General features: G+C 37.0%; 1 protein-coding gene across 1 annotated transcript; it reads left to right on the top strand.

The window, feature by feature from the left end:
- Nucleotides 1-423: 423 nt before the first annotated feature.
- Nucleotides 424-21,901, top strand: LOC143284262 (RNA polymerase I-specific transcription initiation factor RRN3-like). Its single transcript, XM_076590950.1, has 16 exons — nt 424-544; nt 4,418-4,489; nt 5,066-5,122; nt 5,784-5,873; nt 6,376-6,508; nt 7,367-7,484; nt 8,442-8,610; nt 9,209-9,298; nt 9,847-9,997; nt 10,884-11,014; nt 11,957-12,087; nt 13,435-13,610; nt 15,526-15,634; nt 15,935-16,051; nt 16,910-16,991; nt 17,986-21,901. The coding sequence occupies exons 2-16, from the start codon at nt 4,418-4,420 to the stop codon at nt 18,106-18,108; spliced, it is 1,749 nt and encodes a 582-aa protein (XP_076447065.1). The 5' UTR covers nt 424-544; the 3' UTR covers nt 18,109-21,901.
- The last annotated feature ends 19 nt before the right edge of the window (nt 21,902-21,920 follow it).

The following is a 21,920-nucleotide window of genomic DNA, read 5'->3' as shown; positions in this document are numbered from 1 at the left end:
TCTCCCTCCCTCTATCTCAGTCTCTCTAATTCACAGACACAGACACAGACACAGACACACACACACACACACACACACACACACACACACACACACACACACACACACGGCACACTGACACTGAAACACTGACGTGACGCCGCGTGTGCACACCCGGTGTGTGAGTGTTCGGGCAGACTGGCACACCGGAGATCGCCCCCCCCACACCCTCCAGACTGCACTCATGAGATGTAACAGTCGGGTAGATAGGATATATATAAACTTTTCTGTTCCAAAATTAGCTTTAAAGTTTCTTTAGTTAAAAACAATTACTATAATTTCCAAGGAGTTCTACCACAATGAGAAGTGTAGTTTATAGTCTTCATTTTGTAGCTGTTCATTTATTTGGTGGAAAATGTGTAAATAGTCATCCATACGGCACATTATCATTTCCGGTGTTGTTTCACGTGTGGTGTGTAATGCACGTACTGTGTGTAATGTTCGACATCTGAATGGTAATACTGCAAACTTCGGAAAACATCAACACCATAGTAATATAGTCAAGGCAAGTATTTGGGAAATTTTTTATAGAAAAGTGAGACAACAGAGGAACTCAGAACTGCAAGTGGGAATATTACACAACGTGAAAGCGAAACATATGATGTTTTCCTGTCGATGTGTGTGTTTGTGGGTGTGTGTGTGTGTGTGTGCCATGGAAGCTGCGGTAGCCTAGGAATGAGTGTGTGGGGGAGGGGGACGGGGGGATGCAGGGTAATTTGGGAGATAGTGTGTGTGTGTGTCGGGGGCTCGTGTACGTTTTTGTGTATTTATTTGTGCTTTCAAAACTGCATGTTTGTTGCATATCTCATCTGTTATGCACATGTGTATGTGTGTCTGAATGTTTTACATTTATTTGTTGTTTATTTATTATCATGATTGTCATTTTATTTTATTTCATGTTGTTGTTTTTTTATTATTGTTAGCATTAGTAGTATCTTTTTTTCTTTTCGTTTCTTGAACTTCAACTTGAACTGGAATCAGACGTTTCAGGCCTGTGAAGGCCTGTTCGTCATCCATTTAGATACAGTGTACCAGCATGCGTGGCCTAATGATAGTATACTGGATCATTAATACTTGGAGAGTTAGCCCAATGAAAGATGACATCATCATAGTAATAATAATAATGGATACTTATATAGCACACTATCCAGAAATCTGCTCTAGGTGCTTTACAAAAACGCTTTTGTTAACATAAAACATTATATCTATGTTACATACACACAAAAATGTGACTACACACACACACACACACACACACACACACACACACACACACACACACACACTGCATACATATACATTTTAACATACATGTGTATCTAACAGCTATCCTAACACATACGCACACACAGGCAGGCACAAACTTACATAAACACACGCACACACAATACACATTCATATACATGTATGTAGTTATGTACACATACATATGTATACACACATAGTCAAGCACAGCTAACGCAAAGGAAATGGACCTGCCACAATTGAACTTATTGCTGAGGGAAAAGGTGAGTTTTGAGACGAGATTTAAAAGATGCGAGGGAATCAGAATGACAGAGGTTATCAGGGAGCTTGTTCCACGTCTTTGGCGATTGAAAAGAAAACGATCTGTGTCCATAGGTCTTACTTCTGACATGAGGTATCCTGAGAAGTCGAGTATCAGGAAGAATGGAGCTGGTGAGACGGGGTATAGATATGGATTTCAGAAAGATACTTGGGGCCAGATCCATTGACTGCAGAAAAGGTCAGAGTGGATAGCTTATAGTCTATTCGATCAGAAACAGGCAACCAGTGGAGAGACTGAAGGAGAGGAGAAACATGGTCAAATTTAGAAGCTGTGCAAATGAGTCTGGCAGCGTTATTCTGAATTCGTTGGAGTCTGTCTAACAGATATTTGGGAAGGCCGGCCAAAAGAGAGTTGCAGTAATCCAATCTTGAGAGAACCAGAGAGCATACAAGTGTCTTGGTTGCATCGGTTGAGAGAGAGTGGCGGATAGAGCTGATTCTATGCAGTTCCAAATAGGCAACTTTACAGATATTCGAAATGTGCTGTTGGAAGGAAAGAGACTGGTCTAGGATTACACCAAGACTGCGAACAGAGGGAGAAAGTGAAACAGGTGTGCTATTGATCATAACAGAGTCAGGAAAGGAAGGATGTTGACGAAACTTCTTTGGACAGGTTATCATAAATTCAGTCTTATCATCATTTAGTTGCAGCTTGTTTTGAGTCATCCAGTCCTTTAGGCCAGCAATGCACTCCTGTGTTTGAGTCACCAGTGCATCAAATTCAGCTATGGAAGCCGACTGATAAAGTTGTGTGTCATCAGCAAAGCTCTCATGCAACATCCCATGATGACTGATGACATCCGACACAGGAGCCGCATACAGCACGAAAAGAACAGGACCTAGGACGGACCCCTGTGGGACACCATATTTCAAGGCAGATACTCTAGAGTATCTACCATTTACACACACTTTCTGTGTACGATCTGACAGGTAAGACGTGATCCATGCTAGTGCAGTGTCACAAATACCAAAGGAAGTTTTAAGTCTGTTTAAGAGGATAGAGTGGTCGATAGTGTCAGAAGCTGCTGACAAATCTAAGAGAGCGAGAACAGATATCTTATCCTCATCAAATCCCGAAAGCAAATCATTCACTATTCTAAGAAGGGCTGTTTCGCAACTTTGACCACGTCTGTAAGCTGACTGGTGGGAATTAAGTAAACCATTTTGTTCCAGATGAGCTAAGAGCTGAGACAATATGATCTTTTCTAGCAGTTTTGATAAAAATGACAGATTAGAGACAGGTCGATAATTTTTCAAACAATTATGATCCAAAGATGGTTGCTTGATGAGTGGATGTACAACAGCAGATTTGAAGCTTTCAGGGAAACAACCAGACAGTAAGGAAGAATTGATGACATGAGTAATATGTGGCAGTAGAACATCAATGCATTCAACCAACAAAGAAGACAGGGCAGGGTCAAGCTCACAGGATTTCGGACAAGCGCTCAGACACACTTTCTTCACAAAATCTTCAGTAACCGGTTGGAAACAATGTAAAACAGGACCACTGTACACGCATTCTTGAACGGGTGAAGAAGGAGACACAACAGAGTCAAGCTTCTCACAAATGCATGATATTTTGCCGATGAAGAAGTCAGAAAACTTTTGAGGGAGTTCCTGCACCGAAAATGTTGTAGGGAGAGGAGTGTTTTTCATTTTACCTAGTAGATTGTTCGTAGCGTTGAAAAGCTGTTTGTCTGTGGTGCATACAAGGATTTTAGAAGAGTAGAACTTTGACTTTGCCCTGTCAACAATGTTTGTTACACTATTCCTGGCTGTCTGAAAAAATGTCCCTACTGATGGTCAAGCAAGTGGTGCGCCAGTGCCTCTCAGCTCTCCTCTCCCGCTTGGCCTCCAACAGCTCTGGTCCCACGGTGTTGTACTAAGGCGACGGGGGACGATTGGAGATAAGGCGCCGAGTCGACGGGGCGTGCCTGACATGGTTGGGGCAGTCACAACACTGTCTGGCAAACCATTCCATTTATTAACGACTCGCTCAGTAAAGAAGGAACTGCGCACTTTCAGTCTACAATGTGATTTATTTAGCATTAAACTGTTGCCTCTTCAGTCTCTACTTACTGCAGCTGATAGTTCCTTTTTTCTTTTCCCTTTTTTTTTTTCCATATTTAAATGTTCATTTACTTCTTTATTTGTTTGATTATTTATTCATTTTGTTTCTTTTTTCTTTTTTTCCCTCCATATTTAAACATCCATTTGCTTATTTATTTTATCTAATCTTTTTTTTATCATTTTTTTTTCTTTCTCAAGGCCTGACCAAGCATATTGGGTTACACCACTGGTCAGGCATCTGCTTGGTAGATGTGGTGTAGTGTATAATGGATTTGTCCAAATGCAGTGACACCTCCTTGAGCTACTGATACTGATACTGCTGTCAATGTAGCATGCGTGTATACAACGTGTGCGTGTGCGTGCGCATGTGTCTGTGCGTGTAAGTTCACTAGCCACCGGTTCACAAGTTCCATGTGTAACAGTAAACAACGTGATTTTGTGTAAGAATTTGGTTGTCTTTGTTAACTAAAAGTAGAAGTAGAATGAACATGTTGATCATTTGAATCGATTACACAATTTAAACTTGATCACAGTGGCAATTGTTCCTCATGCCACCATGTGACAGTTGCTTTGGTTTTGATTTCTGTTACTATTCCAATCCATATGATAAAATCATGGAAAAGACAGGAGCAGGTTTGATCAGTGACTGCATTAACATGATCAGTGAATGTGTGTGTGGGGGGGGTTACAATTACATTTCCATAGTGTGTATGGTTTTATATTTTGTTGCTTTGCATAACAGATGGAATCACAAGATCAGCCCAGGCTGAGAATGGATATTGCAGCAGTGCTCAGAAAGCAAGACCAGGTCCAGGTACATGCAATACTGTGTCCTCCTGCCTATCTCAGTATCTGACATCTGTTTCAGTCTATTTCCCTCTGTCATTGACTGAGCCAGTCTCTGAGTCTGCTTGCTTTCAACTCGTCTGCCTATGTCAACTCATTTTTCATCCTTGGTTGTCTCACTCACACTGTCCCCTTTTTTTTTCTTTTTCTTTTTTATACTGTTCATCAGTGTATTCAGTGAACAGTTAATGATTGATAAAGTAAAAAAAGTAAAAAGAAAAAAAATGTATAGCTCTGTACGTCATGCATTTATTTTGCAATTTATTTGTGTGTTTATGTGCATGTGTGTGTGTGCGTGCATGTGTGCATGCATGTGTGTGTGTGTACAGGGCTTGAATAAAAAATCCAGCATTGTTCATTTGTTTGAGAAAAAAAACTTTTGTGTCTGTGCTGTTAAGCTGTGAATGTACTCATTTACTGTTTAGACTAATCCAGTGATGTGTATGAATTGATCACATTGAAATAGATTTATAGTTATGGTGATGAAGATTTATATAGATATTGAACATCAGTTAACAATTTTCATTCTGTTTTTTTTGTTTAGGCCCCATGCAGAGAATATGACATATTGCTGAATTTCCTCGCGACACCAGATTCAGAGGTATGAGAACAGGATAACAGGATACCAGGAAAATATAGATATTTAATGATTTATAGTATAAAAGTTAAAACTTTGTACTTTTGAATAAGATATATATATATATATGTATTGTAAAAAAACAACAACAAAAAAACAATGTTGTGAAAAACACAATTGTACGAGTAATCTTTGATATTCAACATCATGTTTTTTTTCTTTTCTGAATATCCAAACAGTTTTGACTTAATGGTAACTTATGTGTTTTACTTTTAGTCAAGGCAACACATATACATGCACCCAAGCACATATGCACACATTGTATACAAAAGAACAAGAAAAGTTCCAGATATGTTGAGAACTTTGATTTGCTAAGATAAATTTTTGTGTGATAACTGAGAGTCTGTATTTGTGTTGTTTATTGACAGATTTTTTATGTTGTGTGGTGACCAGAATGAGTCAGAGTTGAAGCTAAATCATATCTGTGCATATATACTAATATAGACACACACACACACACACACACACACACACACACACACACACACACACACACACACACACACACACACACACACACACACACACACACACACACACACACACACACACACAGCTGATTTGCCATTAAAATAGAGATATTTTTGTTTTGTTTTGAATTAAGATGTTTTGGTTTGTCTTGCAGCCCCAGTTATTGACAAATTATCTTCGTCAGCTCAGAGACTGTGTCACCTTAGTCACCAAAGAACATGAACAGTTGGTGGGGATAATTTTGGTAAGTGATATTAACTGATTTAGATTAGAGTTCAAATGTCTGAGTTTCTTTTTTTTCCGTCTTACTTAGCTGTGACTTATCCAGCATAGTTTCCTCATGAAGAGAGCTTATGTAGAGGTGCATTAACAAATTATAAGATTTTAATTCATTTTTGTTTCTTTTTGACCCACTCTGTTTTTTCATTTTATCTTTTATTTCAATTATTGATTTTTAGTTTTAAGTAATGAATTTTATCCACAAAAAAAGTTTTTATTTTGGTTATGAATATAAAAGTTTTGAAAGGGTACAAAGCATCTTTGAAAAGGAGAGTTCATGGCGGAATGGATGAAAAAGGACTGAATCTAATAAAAGACATGAGAAGAGTTATGTCACACCAATGGATGTAGTTTTTGCATGTTACCGCTCTGTCATTTGCCTCTATATTGAACTGTCACCTGCATGATGATGTATCAGCAACTCTGCAGGTCATCATTCTTAAAAATTAATTTGTTTGTTGTCACAGAATATGGACTGGCTGAGCAGAGACCTTGCTTTGACACAGGAATACAAACCACTGATTCTAAACCTTGTGTCTGCCCACCCATATTACTTGCGTGCATGTCTTCGAATGTTGGTCAGGAAGTTTTTGCCTCAAGGTATATTTCAGTTTACCTGTGATAAGTTGATTGATGCATGTTGATGTATGTTTGCTGAATAGGGTCTTAATTGTTTTTCTTTCTTTCATTTTCTCTTTCTGAGGCAGGCTTGAGTGTCAAAGATTCAAAGAAATTTGATCCTTTCACTCCCTTTTGGATGTGGAGGATACAATAACAATGCATACACATTGAGTCACTTCAGTCCAACAATATCAACCAAAATAAGCAAAACACACTCTCACGCACATGCACGCACACATGCACACACACACACACACACACATTCACGCATGCATGTGCTTGCACACACACTAATGATAATCATTGACAACAAATCAGATCAAACTTCAACATACTGACAAGTATGTTCCAGATGTAACTAAAAGTTACCCTCCCCAAGTGTTATGAATTCAAATTGTGTTTTCTTTGCAGCACAAAATATATAGTGCATAAATCGAACATTGACAAATGTGATTAATATTTATGTGGCATCGATGTTTAAAATTGTGATAATTTTAGGACATTTAAAACAAAATGAAACTCACCCCAACATGTCCCATAATACTCAAGATATAGTTGTTGATATGGTTGATAACATTTTGCTTGAATCAGTGTTGTTGATAGTGATAGAAAATTTCCTTTTCTTTCTCACAATAACACAAACAACAACAAAGAACCCAAAACTTTGATTGTTGACTGAAAGAAGAGTGCATTACTATTAGCATGTCAAGACAAATGATTGGTTAGATTTTTGACAGGTGCAAAAATTGATTTTGTATTTTAATTGTTGGTTAAAGTGAGACATGCTGAAGATGTGTTCATTCTTGTTCACCTTGTCAAAATATGTTTCTTATTCAGCTACATCCAAGAGGACAGGTGGAGATAGACTGCCAGACAAAGCAACAAAGGAACGTGAAGAGGCCATGTTCTCACATGTTCATGAATTGCTGAGAGCTGTTGCAAGCATTGTTCCATCGTAAGTTATGTTTGAAAGAGTGATTGCTGAAAAAAACTTATGGGCACAGTAATCTTCACTTACACATCTGTCCACTTTGAGTTACAATAAATGTTTTAGAGTCCCAGGTACCCCCATAAACAGAGTATGGCTGTCTACATGGCGGGGTAAAAACAGTCATACACGTTAAATCCCACTCAGGTACATATGAGTGAAGGTGGGAGTTGCAGCCCACAAACGAAGAAGAAGAAGAGTTCCAGAATATGTGTACGTTAGTGTGTATGTGTGTGTGATCATATTATTTATGGTACATGGGAATTCATTCGGATTATCATTATTTAATATCAAGCATTAATGTGCAAATGATGTGCTGAGTTTTATCATAAAATTAGATAGAATTGTTCTTTATTCTTCTTATCTGGAACAGTTTATTACCTTTTACTGATACTTTGAGCAGAGCATGGATTGCTTATTTTACACAAGAGATAATCTTGTTTCAGTTTTGATACACATACTCTGCTAACTGGTAAATTGATCATATGGGTTTAGAGTTGGACTTTTTTGTTGTTGTTGAATGTGTTCATTTCCAATGATCTGAATGCATCAGAAGACAGTCAAGATTTATAGACTTTTATCCCTATACTATTCAGTTGTTGTTGATTTTTGTTCTTTTATGTATTGATGTATTTTTACAATACTGTTTACGTTTTGAATGAGGGGTATGTGGTCTGTTTCTGGGATGCGAATCATTTTTTTTTATGGACAGAGAATGCTTGATGTACAGATTTCTGTTTACAATAGACAAGGGTCGGATCCAGGGACACTGACATACAGGAAAGTATCTTTTGATGGGAGAAGATGTCGAGACTGAACATAGAAGATGTAAACTCATTTTTAATTGCACCCTTAGTATAAATGTAAAGTAGAGCAGACTGAAGCAGTGAAGGTGTTTAACATGATAAAGATGATTGTGACCAGAACAAGGACAGTGGTCATGCAGTTGATGAGGGAGAGTTTCCCATACCACACACGAGACGTCTACACTCATGAGGCCTACACACGCAATCTGCTGTTGGTCATCCAGTACATTCCTGACCTTCGCAGGCAGATTTTTGAGCTGTTGGTTGAAAAGATGCTGCAGCTGGATGTAAGTTGTTCATGTCTCTGCGCAGTGTCTTGTATATGTCTGCTTAGTGTGTGTGAGTGTGTGTGTGTGTGTGTGTGTGTGTGTGTGTGTGTTCCTTCAGCTTAACTTGTTTTCACCAAAGTGATATGAAATGGGATGCGGGTCAGTGGTGCATGTGCATGTGTTTGTGTGTAAGTGTGGCAGGAACAAGTTGGCATGCTGTACTACTTTCATGGTAGGCTGACTATCAGTGTTTTCATTGGTAAAAAGGTGTGTAGTGACTTATAGTAAAAAAAAAAAAAAAAAAAAGTAGTAATGTGTATGCTGTAAAATTTATTTAAACAAAATTTTATTTGCATGCAATTTATGATTTTGGTAAAATCTGCTTCTTTTGATTATGTTGTTGAATTAATGTTGCTTCTTACACTGCCAGGGAGAAATAAGATCTTTACAGTCAATAAGTTGCTTGTGCATGAGTGTTTTAACATAACTTGTGACTTATGGAGAGTTTCATGTAAAGGTGGTTTTGTCATGATTATCTTGAAGTTGATAAGCTGATGTTCAGTATACATGATTTCTTTACTTATCACTCATTCTGAAGACATTTGACATTTGCTAGGTGCGTGCTCCTCGAAATGACATTGTTGAAGCAGAGGAAAGCAGTGACGAAGAAGATGCGGATGCACAGGATGGTGCCATGTTTAAAATGGTAAGAACAAAACACTTTCTGTTTCAGTTTGGATGATGATAATAAAATATGTGAAAGAAGTTCTTCTTATCTATGATATGTCACATCAGGTCATATGGAGAAGACAATAGGTTTATGATTGTCCTGGGATGTAATTAATTAGTCTTCGGGTATTGTACTGAAAACCATATCTTTGCTATCATTAATCAGTGGGTCATGTTTTGTTTAGTTGATATGTATACGCATTTAGCAGTCTGAATTAGTTGTGTGATTGAAGAACAAGAGGGTACAGTAGTATCTGAGTACTATTTCCTTACTACTTTGAACATGAATTTATGTACATAAATGTATATTTGGTTTTAACTGTAGAATTTTGTTTGAAGAATGTGTGTGAAAGGGGAATTATTTTTCAGTGATTACACTGTGCATTTTAGATGATAATGATAATCTGAATTTTTGCAGCATGCAACCTACAGCTTCTTTTTTTTTTTGTATTGTCATTAACAGGAAATGAAACAAACGTAAACATGGTACTGAGATAGCAAATATGCATGATTCTTTTCACCCAGGATGGCATAGAAGAAGGAAACAAAGAGAACAAAGCGAAAGCAGCCCCAGAGGATGTTACCTCCCTGGTCATGAACCACGAAGAAGCACTGCGACTGGACGTCATGATGGATTTGACATTGAACTACATCCACAGCACTTGTCACCCAAAGGGTATGCTCTTCTGTGCTTTGTGAAACTTGAAAGTTCTGGTCTGGTGTGTGTGTGTGTGTTTGGCCAGCCTGATTATTTGTATTTGTCTCCATAAGAGAGAGGAAATACTGTAAAATAGTTATCATGCAAAGACTATATTTGTCTCTTTCCTTCTTATGCAGAGATTCTTGTGTATACATTTGCATACCAGTTTATATATGTACTCATACACACAAGTACATATGCATGCAGACAGATACTGAGACACACACACACACACACACACACACACACGTGCATGCACATGAATTAAGGAGTGTGGAGTGCAGTGTTGAACTGGAATTTGAATTATACACTTAAAGAAAAGAAAAGTGATTTTATTTTTCATATGGATTTTAAAACAATTATCAGTGTGATGATAGTTTGTAATGACATTATACAGGTGTTGGGTTTACTAATGTTACACTGCTTCTCACACACACACACACACACACACACACACACACACACACACACACACTTTGCATACATACCATTTTTCTCTCTTTTTGTCACACACATGAAAAAAACACAACACTCATTGATAACTATATCTCTCTCTGTCTTTATTTCTGTCTGACTGTCAGTCTGTCTGTCTGTCTCTGTCTGTCTGTCTGTCTCTCTCTGTGCAGTTTTCTCTTTTCTCTCAACTTTCCGCACCCCAGTATGTTCACTCAAAATTTATGGTCACAAACTGGATGTGTGCACACACAGTCTGTCCATCTGACAGACAAGAAGAAGAAGAAGAAGAAGACCAGAGACACACACACGTTCTGAAATGGTTATGGGAAAGCAATAAGCATTTTGCTTTTTTGTTGTTGTTGTTGTTTGTTTTTACTGTACTTATTTTGTTTCTGTATTTTTACAGGCGTATTGGACTGGGAAGTGACAAAGACACTGTATCGAGAACTGTTGTCAGTATTCGACTTGCTGATTTTCCCAACACATGCCTCATGCCATGCACAGTTCCTGCTTTTCTACATTATCAGCTTTAGGAAGGTAAGCGGCATATAATGACTTAAAACGTTTTTCCCTTATTAAAATTGCGTGTGTCTTGGCCCAAAATTGTTAGAATTAATATATTGGTCTTTACTGCTAAATTACATAAGGTCAGATTGTGGTTACTTATGCTTGCGCATACATACAAACACATACACACACACACATATGATTGATATCATGTGAAAAATCATTTAAGTATTAACATATACAAATGATGATTGAACACATCTTAAACTCAGTTTTCTCCAAATGAATAATAATAATCAGAAAATATACTGGCTCTGTAATGCCAGCTGTCTAAAAATACTATGATACTGGCATATTTATGCTGTTTTGTAAATGTGCAGCTGTTGTTTTTTTCTCAGATGTCAAGATAATCATACCACACCCCATAAACTACAGAGACTTGCACAAATGTGTGGACACATCTGCGCTTGCACAAATTCAGCACAAGTAGATGCATTCATCTGTGTAAATTATTAAATGGTGTCTTTTATGAAATACATCAGATATCCTAATTTTCCATTCCAAACATTGCTACTTTGCCCAAGTTAACAGCCCAGAAACGTTAACTGGATAGTCAGTTATCTGTCTGACAGATCTTTTACATGTGGTACTGTTATAGAACATTCCAGAAGCTAGTTATCTTTTCCTACACAATGACCCAAGTATCCAGAAAAAAATTTTTTGCACCAAAGAGCAATGTGTTGTCATTACATTACAGAAATATATTTTATGAAAGTTTTCTCCCCATTATGTAGGAAGGTATGACGTTGTGTCGGAAAAGGCCCCTCACTTTGATTTCCCCCAGGTGTGGCCTTTAACCTTAACATTTTATACAGGAAGATTCCTTTTGTGAAATTTACATCAGTATAAAATTTACCCCCAAAATTGTCTGTATTTTGCAACATAAATCATGGTGTGTTGGTTACTGTGCAGGAGTTGCTGGTTGGCTTCCTGGACTATCTGTGGAAGAAGGTGAAGACCCCAATGACCCAGAATGTATTCCGACAGGCAGCGGCAGGGTACCTGGGCAGTCTTTTGGCCAGAGCTGCTTTTATGGACATCAGGTGAGTGAGGCGTTTCAAAGCAGGTGGTGGTGTTCTCTCAAGAACATGCAAGAGTTTGCTTTGTGAGAACTTGCTGTTTACTTCAGATGGTCTTGTCAGAATTGTTTTCAACAAGAAATTGTATTATCATCTCTAAGTCAAGCGTTATTGTATACAGAATTGTACATGCACAAGCATATTTCAGTTTTTGTCGTTGGTGAAGCATTTTTTAATAAATCATTTGACGTTTCATAGAATAAGTGGTGAGCTTTCAATAATCGGTCCAAAACAAGTAATGTTTATTTCAGGAAACCTCAAATGTGACAAGCAAGAAAGAAAGATATTTAATAGATTGTAATATTCTAGACCTAAATAGATGGGAATCTTCTTTTTTTTTAACTAGAAAAAATGTGGGGGGGGGGGTTTAACAGAGTTTGCATGTTTAAGTTCTGAGCTTCTATTATGATATTATTTCAGAAAAAAGCCATTAAATGCAGGATTTTCATAGCATATGTAAGAAAATTGATCTGATTTTTTAGGGGGGGGAAGGAGTATGGGAGAGTTGATAGGGAGTTGTTTAGTTACTGTCAGTTGAATTCTTTGGATTATTGATATACTGGCTGTCAGTTAAAAATATCACTTACAATTTCCCATCCAATCTCTTCTTTAAACAGGACATCAGAGCTTTGTTCTTAAAAAAAATTAAAACAATAAAAAAAGTTTCCCAGTAGACTTCATCAGTATACAAAATGGGTTATGTAACAGTACATTCATGACAGAATTTCAAGAAGTATTTATTGTTGTGCTGTACATCAGTGCACAAGTATTTATACATATATATTTAGAAAGTATGTGTGCATTTTTATTACTCTGTTTGCCATGTTTCTTTTATAAATACTTGGATCTTAAACAGGTCTATTTAAATAATATTTTTGCATTTGATACCAGTTTTGTAAATTTTTACAGATGCTTTTCTCTCATGCAGATGTCTCTCTCTCTTCCCATATGGTTTAACATGTTTGATTTAAATGAGTGTGTGTTTGTGCGTTTATTGTTTAGTCTTACTTCTGTTGTTTTTTGGCATGTTTCCTTGTAGAATTTCACAGAATTTAATGTTTTATTCAAGCGGTAACTTGGTGTGATAGCATTGTGCAGAAGAATGTGGGAAAATAAATGTGCGTGTGTGTGTGTGCACTATAAAGTGTGCTTTGTGTATATTTGTACATGCAGAGGAGTGGGCGGTGGGTGTGGGGGGCATGTTCAGGTATGTCTTTGCACATGTAACCAGTTTTTTTGAATGCTTGCAAGGAAATTTTCCTTATTTTATGAACACATGATAAAGTCTGGAATGTGAAAATGCTGTTGCAGTACGTTGAAGACAACGGTGAAAATCATGACAGACTGGCTACATGAATACCTCCAGCAGACAGGGAGTGACGTCCTTCATGCAGACCTGGCTCATCATGCTCCATTTTATGCTGTCTGTCAGTCCGTTTTCTACGCCTTCAGTTTCAGAAGTCAGCAGCTGCTGGAGATCGATAAAGGTACATGCATGTTAGGAGTTCTCAGAATTCATTATGTAACGGTTTGTTTGTGCTGTGCCAAGATGGCAAGATGAGAAGATAGTTCATAGGTGGATGGGAATTAACGTCAATAGGCAGACATGGCATGGGAGTCAGTGATAAAGGGTTGAAGTAGTTTATTCATTTTTAGTTAAGCATGCTGAATCAGTGTTGGCTTGAAACAGATTTGACTTGAAGCAAATAACCCTGAAATCAAACAAAATTAACAACCAATAAATACCTGTAACACAATCATAATTTGGCCCCATTTACAAGTACGGTAATACATTTTTTTAACTCAAAATCATTTTATTGAAAAAAAAAATTACTAATAATACAAGTTCATTTTTAAGAAATATTATCAATTAGGCAATTCAAAACATTCTATCAGCTTGATGACAATTTATTACCACAAATCAACTTTGGTTACTTCAGAACCAAATGTTGTTGTGAGCAAGTATTAGACTGAACACAGTTTAGTTTCAGCTTCAAATCCACTTTTATGAAAAATGAATAAATCATTCAAGAATACACATGTCAATGTCAAATGCAGTAAACTGAATAAGAGAACAATTCTTCTTCTTCTTCTTCTTCTTCTGCATTCACTCGTATGCACACGAGTGGGCTTTTACGTGTGTGACCGTTTTTACCCCGCCATGTAGGCAGCCATACTCCGTTTTCGGGGGTGTGCATGCTGGGTATGTTCTTGTTTCCATAACCCACCGAACGCTGACATGGATTACAGGATTTTTAACGTGCGTATTTGATCTTCTGCTTGCATATACACACGAAGGGGGTTCAGGCACTAGCAGGTCTGCACATATGTTGATCTGGGAGATCGTAAAAATCTCCACCCTTTACCCACCAGGCGCCGTCACCGTGATTCGAACCCGAGACCCTCAGATTGACAGTCCAACGCTTTAACCACTCGACTATTGCGCCCGTCGAACAATTCTTCAAAAGCAATAAACTTTCCAACCCAAGAGAACGTACCTTTTCAATGTAACAAACGCTGTTATAATCAAAGAAGTGAACTGGTCCAGTGACTGTGCAACAGCAGAACGGACTACTTAAAATGAAGATGCTCTCACCAAAAATTTAGTGAGACAGAACTCATAATGTCAGAGTTCATAAGATTTATGACTCAGAAAAGATCATGGCAAAAAGAGACAAAACTACTTCGAAACTATTCCTAAAAACAGTGTAAGATTCGCCCCCGGCCCTTTGCTTGCACTATACTGATCAGAACAAACTGAATGTAAGGAACAGATAACTAATAACACTTAAATTATTTACTACTAATAATGATAATGTTAACTCTGCTACATACTTGATTTTAGATACATAATTTCCAACTCGTCTGCTACTATTTGAGCAGAAGTCTTTTATAGTAAGAGTTTGGAAGTTAGTCTGTGCATGCTCACACATATGTGAACTGTTCATTTTGTGCACAACATGAAATTAAGATGAGGATGAGAACACACACACATACTTTTTAAAACCAGAGTACTTGAAAAGTAATACACGAAGCATCAATTTTCATTCAGCAAAACACAAATTATACAAACATGAAAACATGAAAAAAATCAAAAGCAATGAAACAAACGAGATAAACTAAACAAATTTTGATTGTATGTGTGCGATGTGTAATTTGCTTTTCTGCTATAAAAGGCTGTGAAAATTCTAAAAATGCTGAACACCTGCATGAGGCTTTTTCCTGGCCTCAGCAGGATGTTATTGCCTCTGCACCTACTGATGTATGTATGGCCAAGGCACCTGCAGCTGCCAGTCCTATTCAACCACTTCTTTCAGTTCCTATGCCTGGATAAAGTCTTGTTCTCTTTTCGCACATACTTTTGTTGTGGATATTGATGGCTGCCATTTTGGCTACTTGCAGGTTACAAGTGGGCAGACTCACTGGGATTTCAGCGACTGGTCAACTGCAAACTAAATCCTCTCAGGGTCTGTCTCCCACTTATTTGCACAACATTTGCTTCAGTTACCAGGTGAGAATTTTGATTTTTCACTTGCGCATGAACATACACTTACACACTATCTCACACTGTCTCTCAAACTCGTTCACACCCACTATCTCACTTGCTCTCTTGCTGTCATATTCTTGTATACACTGTATTTCTTTGTTTTCTTTTCTTACATGATTTCAAATGTTTATGTACCATTGTTATTGATACTGTTGAAAAAAAAGAAAGAAAGAAAGACAGATTGGAAATGTGTTTGTTTGCCAACTGATTTCCTGATGTAGATACGGTGTGAAGAGAATGTAAGTGAATTGTTTCCTGTTGCAGGGTGCACCAGCTGGCATTATGTGACACTGTCATTCAGCGAAACAACCGTTTAAAGTTCATATCATCACAAGATACTCTGGAAGCTTATTTCCCTTTTGACCCTTACTTGTTAAAAAGGTCAGTGGGAAACATCTGTTGTCAGAAGTGCATGGATCACAACATTTAAGTCTTACAATTCACGTGTCTTTAAAAGTAGGAAACATCTGTTGTTAGAAGCATATGCATCACAACATTTAACTTTTTAAGTCTAAAAATTCACTTGTCTTTAAAAGTAGCTTTTTTCTGACGTTATTGTTGGTTTTGCATACACATAGGAAATAAACTGTGAAGCATTTACAAACCAGAAGTGCTGGTTTCATCTTCCTTTTCTATTTATTTTGCTGTTGATAATGATGTTATAATTTTGTTGGGGTTTTTTTGGTATGATGTTTCAGTTTCATTGGTGCGATTAACGTTTTTCCAACTTGCTGTACATACAAACTGAGACAAACACATTTATGTGCTCAGTGATATTTGTAATGTCAGGAGCAAAACGTCTGTTGGTTTCTGAATGTTAAAAAGCAGAATCTCTAATTCACTGACAATAATTTTTCTTTCATTCATGTGTTTATAAGAACAATACCGTAAAGCTTACATTTGTTCTTCCCCCTGTCCCATAGTCTGGATTGGTTGATGATAAAACGGTTTTGCTTAAAATTTGGAAGGGGAGTATGAGAATGAATCAGAGTGTAGATATGAGCAAAACAAATTTGCACATGCATACACACACACGTACACATGTACACACACAAACACACACACATGTATACAACTCTTTATTGGATTAAAAGAAACTGAAATGATGTGTCTGTATACAGTTCTTTTACCAATATTTTCACTTGCTGCCTGTGTTTGTCTTTTGTTGCTTTATACAGTAATCCTGGCAAGATATGCAACTGATAATGAAAGTAACCGAAATATTCTTTTTGTCCACAGATCTGGCCGTTGGATCAAATCACTTTACAGAGAATATGAAGGAATTCTTCCAGACATTAAAAGAGAGAGTGATGATGAGGAGGTAAGACTAAATGCTTAAATATTGATTATGGTTGAATCTTATTTATTGAGCAGGTTGATCTTTGCACAGTAAACAAAGTACGTAGTTGTGAAATATTGCATTATATTACATTTTGTCACAACAGATTTCTGTGTGTGAAATTTAGGTTGCTTCCCACAGGTAGAGTGCATCATTACAGAGCAGCACCACCGTTTTCTTCTTTTTTCTGCTTGCAAGCATACTTGCATTCCTATCAATGTGGATTTTACAGAATTTTGCCAGGGACATCTAATTTGTTGCTTTGGATTCTTTTATGCATGCCTAATGCCTACAACAGATGGGACCTCGGTTTATCATCTCATCTCATGATCTGAATGACTAGCATCCAGACCACCACTCATCTAGTGCATGAGGAGAAAATACTGGTGTATGAGGGATTCAAAACTGTGTGCTTAGATTCTCTGTCTTCCTTGGCGGATGCTTTGCCACTTGGCCACTCCTCCATATATGTATCAAGAAAACTATCTATGTTTCAGAACAGAGTCCAGAGAAGATGCAGTAAAGAAACATGTTTGGATTTAAGAGCTTAAAACTTCATTTATTAAGGAATAAGAATTTAGATGAGGCTTTTTTTTCCCAGTCTGAATTCTTCCAGTCTGTGTTAATCTACAGCCACTACAAAGAGTATAGAAGCACATGAAGAGAAAAGAAAAAAGAGAGAGAAGATATTGTTGTCTTGACCCTTTTGCTCTATTTTGGAAGAGACATTTCCATGACAAGTCTCTTGTTTCTGCCTTTGAGGTGGAGCATGTGAGCTTTGATCTCAACTTGATACAAATAAAAAATGCGCAGAAATGTGTGCATGATTATTAAGCATTAAAAGACAGTACAATCAGTCTGCATTTTTGAGCAGGTGCTAGTGAATGAGTTAAAACAGATTTGTGACTATTTTAATAATATACAAATGATTTCATACTCCATGTCCACATTATCTAAATTTGCATTTGTTTTGCAGGATGAAGATGATTTTATTCCTGATGAAGACATGGAAGCAAGCCTTGGAGTCTCTTCAGTGTGCACAAGTGCTGATAAACTGGACTTCATGAAGTACAGCATCTCCCCAGGATTCAAACTGTGATCACTCATGTTTGAACCTTGGTCATGTTCAGAAACATTTGAGTCCACACATTCGTTCATCAGTTATTTATAAGTCAAATTTGATATGAACATGATGCACAGTGTGATCTCAGATGGAAAGCTTCTGAATGATTTCCTGTCGGTCTTCATCTCGCAATTTGAAAGACAAACAGTTGCTGTGGTGGTGCTTGGAAGAAGTGGTATGACATCGATTATACAGTGAAAGTGTGTGGTGCAGCCATTGGATACCTTGGTTTCCTTTGTTTTTGGTCTTAAGTCAGTGACAGTGTTCCTCACAGACATTTTTTTCAAGATACTCAGTGAGTGCTTATTTGCAGGCAGCATACTCACTGAAAATCTTTATTTCAGTGAGGGATTATATTATCCACCACATGTCCATTTGGGGACTGACAGCTTATCAGTAAATGCTGTTGCTGCACATGGAGGTCCATGGACACATTCTGAGTGAAGTGATGTCTCTGTCTTTCAGGTTTTTAAATTTTTAATTCTTTTTTTTTTTTTAATGTATATAACAGATGTGCTGTAGCTTACATGGATTGGCCCACATACTCTGACACCTTGAAACTGAGACTTTGGAGAAATGGCCTCTGGCATTGACTTAACTATTTAAAAAAAAGTATCACTGAGGTGTAGAGATAACATAATTATATGGTCCTTATCCTATTCGTGTGCTTATGTTTTTGTCATAGTATTTATCCACCTGTTGAAATTCTTGTCAGGAAAATATTGAAATTCTTTTCAGGAAACTTTTGTTTCCCCACTTCATCAATTTTTTTGTTATGTGTTAACTTTATCAGATCAGAACCTTGTTGTGTCTATCCTCAGATCTTTACTACTTGGGTAGTTGCATAAAATATTAGGAACTTAGAAGGAAATACATCTATGGAGATACTGTGCTGTAAACCAGATCTGTAAGTTTTATTTGGTTATATCTAAGCTATTATTGAAAGACTGAAGACAAGTTAAATCTTATCTTGTGAAGATAACATTAAAAATTTGGCCAAGGTGTTTTCCAAATCTCCAAGTAGAATATAAGCCTTGAGTGTCTTTGTGTTGTTCTTGTGTACCAAAAAAAAAGGACAATTTATTTGATACTGTACTGGTTTCTTCTTATTACAATCATCCATTTGCAATCATCTGTAGTGATACTGAAGATGAAAAAAAAAAAGCCATTTTCAGAGTTGGCACTTTTCTTCGTAAGTCATATATGGGCCATTGATTTGGACTCAAGATTCAAGTCTTTTCAGCCCTCTGTGTTGGCAGAAAAGACTTAAGATGGGACTGAATGCAGGAAATCACAGTGCAGCAGACTACAAGATGTTATTTTGTTTTCACACATGTCAGCAGAACCAGGAAATATTGTCTTTATTCCAGATCATACATTTTAGTTACAATAGTGAGACAGCCTGAATGTTGGTGTGTGTCTGATTGATGAAAATGTGTGCAGTTTTCACTGACCTGGTTCAGTTAGTGAAATACAATTTCTGTACATGTGAATGTAATGTTCTGCTGTTTTTTGTTTTCCTATGCCACCTTTGTTTCTTTTGCAGACATGCGCTCATGTACTCACTCAGACACATGTATACACAGACAGGACTCAATGACTGGACTTTCTGCAAGTTTTATAAAACCAGTATTCCATACAGAGTGAATCAAATCTAAATCCAATGATAAGAGTAGTGATGAAATTATGATGGAGGCAACAGAGTTGTATCTTGGCATGATTAAGAGAAAAGTCATGGTACATTCATGATGTTACTGATACATAAATGATTGACTCTTGTGGTTTATTAATGATTAAGAGAAATGTTATGTCACATTTATGTTACTGATTCATTGATGTTAGAAGCATAAAAAAGCAACTTGAATTTAAATAATTTGAGCAGAGATACATCCTTGACTACAGCATGTAAAGTCAACACCAAATTTCAAAACAAACATGAAATGAGTCCATTCAAAAAGAGAACTGATTTTGATTTTTGATTGATTTTATTCAAGTCTGTTCACCTAATTTTAGTCTTTTCAAAAAGACAATAAAAAGAGCAAGCCGTTTTAGATATATAACTCCACTGTTCATAAGGATTTTCAGTTTGTCCAGTCTGATATTCAGAATCCATCCAACAACTACGATCCATTCATGTTCAGCAACTTTGCTGAAAGGGGACTCAAAGTGGTTTGGCTTAATGGCTTTCACACACAGATTTTAGGTAGTTATGGCTCATCCAATACTTTTTAAAGAAAAAAAGTGTATATTGAGAAAAAATGTATTTAAATGTGATGCTTTGAATAGTCTTGGAGGCTACCATTTTGAAAACTTTGTGACATCACCAGACTGGAGACTCACTTTTGCTTTTAGTTGACTTGCAAAGCAGATCAAAACAAAGTTTGTTGTAACATACTGTGCAAGGACTTTTCAAAAGATAAGAAAAAGATATTGTGTAAGGTCTGTGTCGGGCTGGATTTTGGTTTAGTTCCATATAATTCTGAACCCATGTGTATGAAAGAAGAGTTAAAACAAGTTGCTGAAATGTCAACAACATAGTTCCAATGTAGAAACTGTGTGTTTGCCAACTCTGTTGTGCCCAAAGAAAGCACATGTTGCAGAGACAATGATCTGACTATTACGATAGTTCCAATATAGAAACTGTGTTTGTCAACTCTGATGTGCCCAAAGAAAGCACATGCTGCAGAGACAATGACTTCTGAAAATGATGAATGTGATGGGCCTTCAGTTTCTCACTGTTGTTCTAAACTGAGCAATCCAGGAAGTTGTTAAACACAGTCCATCAACTGACCTCTGTTTCCTTTATAGAGAGCCAAACCCAATATGGCAGCATTCTGTGTTGTGCCAGACAGGAGGAGTTTGTATTATACTCCATGTTTGGTGATACATATACTTACCATGTCAAACTGATGCAAACTAGGCCTATCGGTTTGCTCTGCTTGGCCAAATTTTGTGTGGCTAACAGTGAAAAGACGACCTGTCTTGCCCGGTCCGCTCTTAGCCAATCAAAATCCTCTCTAATAATTTAAATCAGTATAACTGGTTTGATGCGAAGATTCGTTCAGTTTAATGAATTGTTCTGTAATCATTTACCCATTTCACAGGTTTTTGGACCATGATGCTAGTTTACTTCATATCCCAATTGCCTCTGCTTATTAACCCTGAAAGTGCTGGATATAATATAACATACATACAGAAATCATGCTTAAAACAAAGGGATAGTTTGCCTCCGCTACCTGTGCTCTGATTTGGGGCATTTGTATGCTTATCAGTAAGAATAAATAGGTAAACCTATACATTTTTGGAAAGTAGAGTGAATGAAGAATCAGATAAAAGTAAGAAAAAGGCTGTACCTTGTATGTAGTTGGAGATATTCCATAGGATTTAATTAACAAATTTTGCACACTTGTTTTCCAAAAACGTCAACCACAATGTTTATAGGTATTTTCACATCTTTTCCAGAGTCAAAATCTCAAAATTGGAATTAAACTGTACAAAAAATGTTCTGGCTGGAGAATCATGATATGAATATAACTGAAACAATGAAATTATAAGCATTGTATTACTTGTTTGAGACACACCCACCGACGCCACGCACGCGCACATCTACAATACTTTATGCAATCACAGGCAAAAACAGAAATAAATGTTTTCAATTAGCTCATGTTGCTTTCAAAAGCAACAAGAATGCTTTAAATCAAAATAATTTCCAGTTTTCTATCTTGATTTGGTCAAGAAATCGCAATAGATCCATGCCTAACCCACTTTACCACCCCTCCCCACCCCCA

This window comes from Babylonia areolata, chromosome 1, assembly GCF_041734735.1.
Source record: "Babylonia areolata isolate BAREFJ2019XMU chromosome 1, ASM4173473v1, whole genome shotgun sequence".
NCBI lineage: Eukaryota > Metazoa > Mollusca > Gastropoda > Neogastropoda > Buccinidae > Babylonia > Babylonia areolata.
The sequence above is the reverse complement of the archived record's forward strand: the minus strand, read 5'-3'. Positions and strand labels throughout refer to the sequence as shown.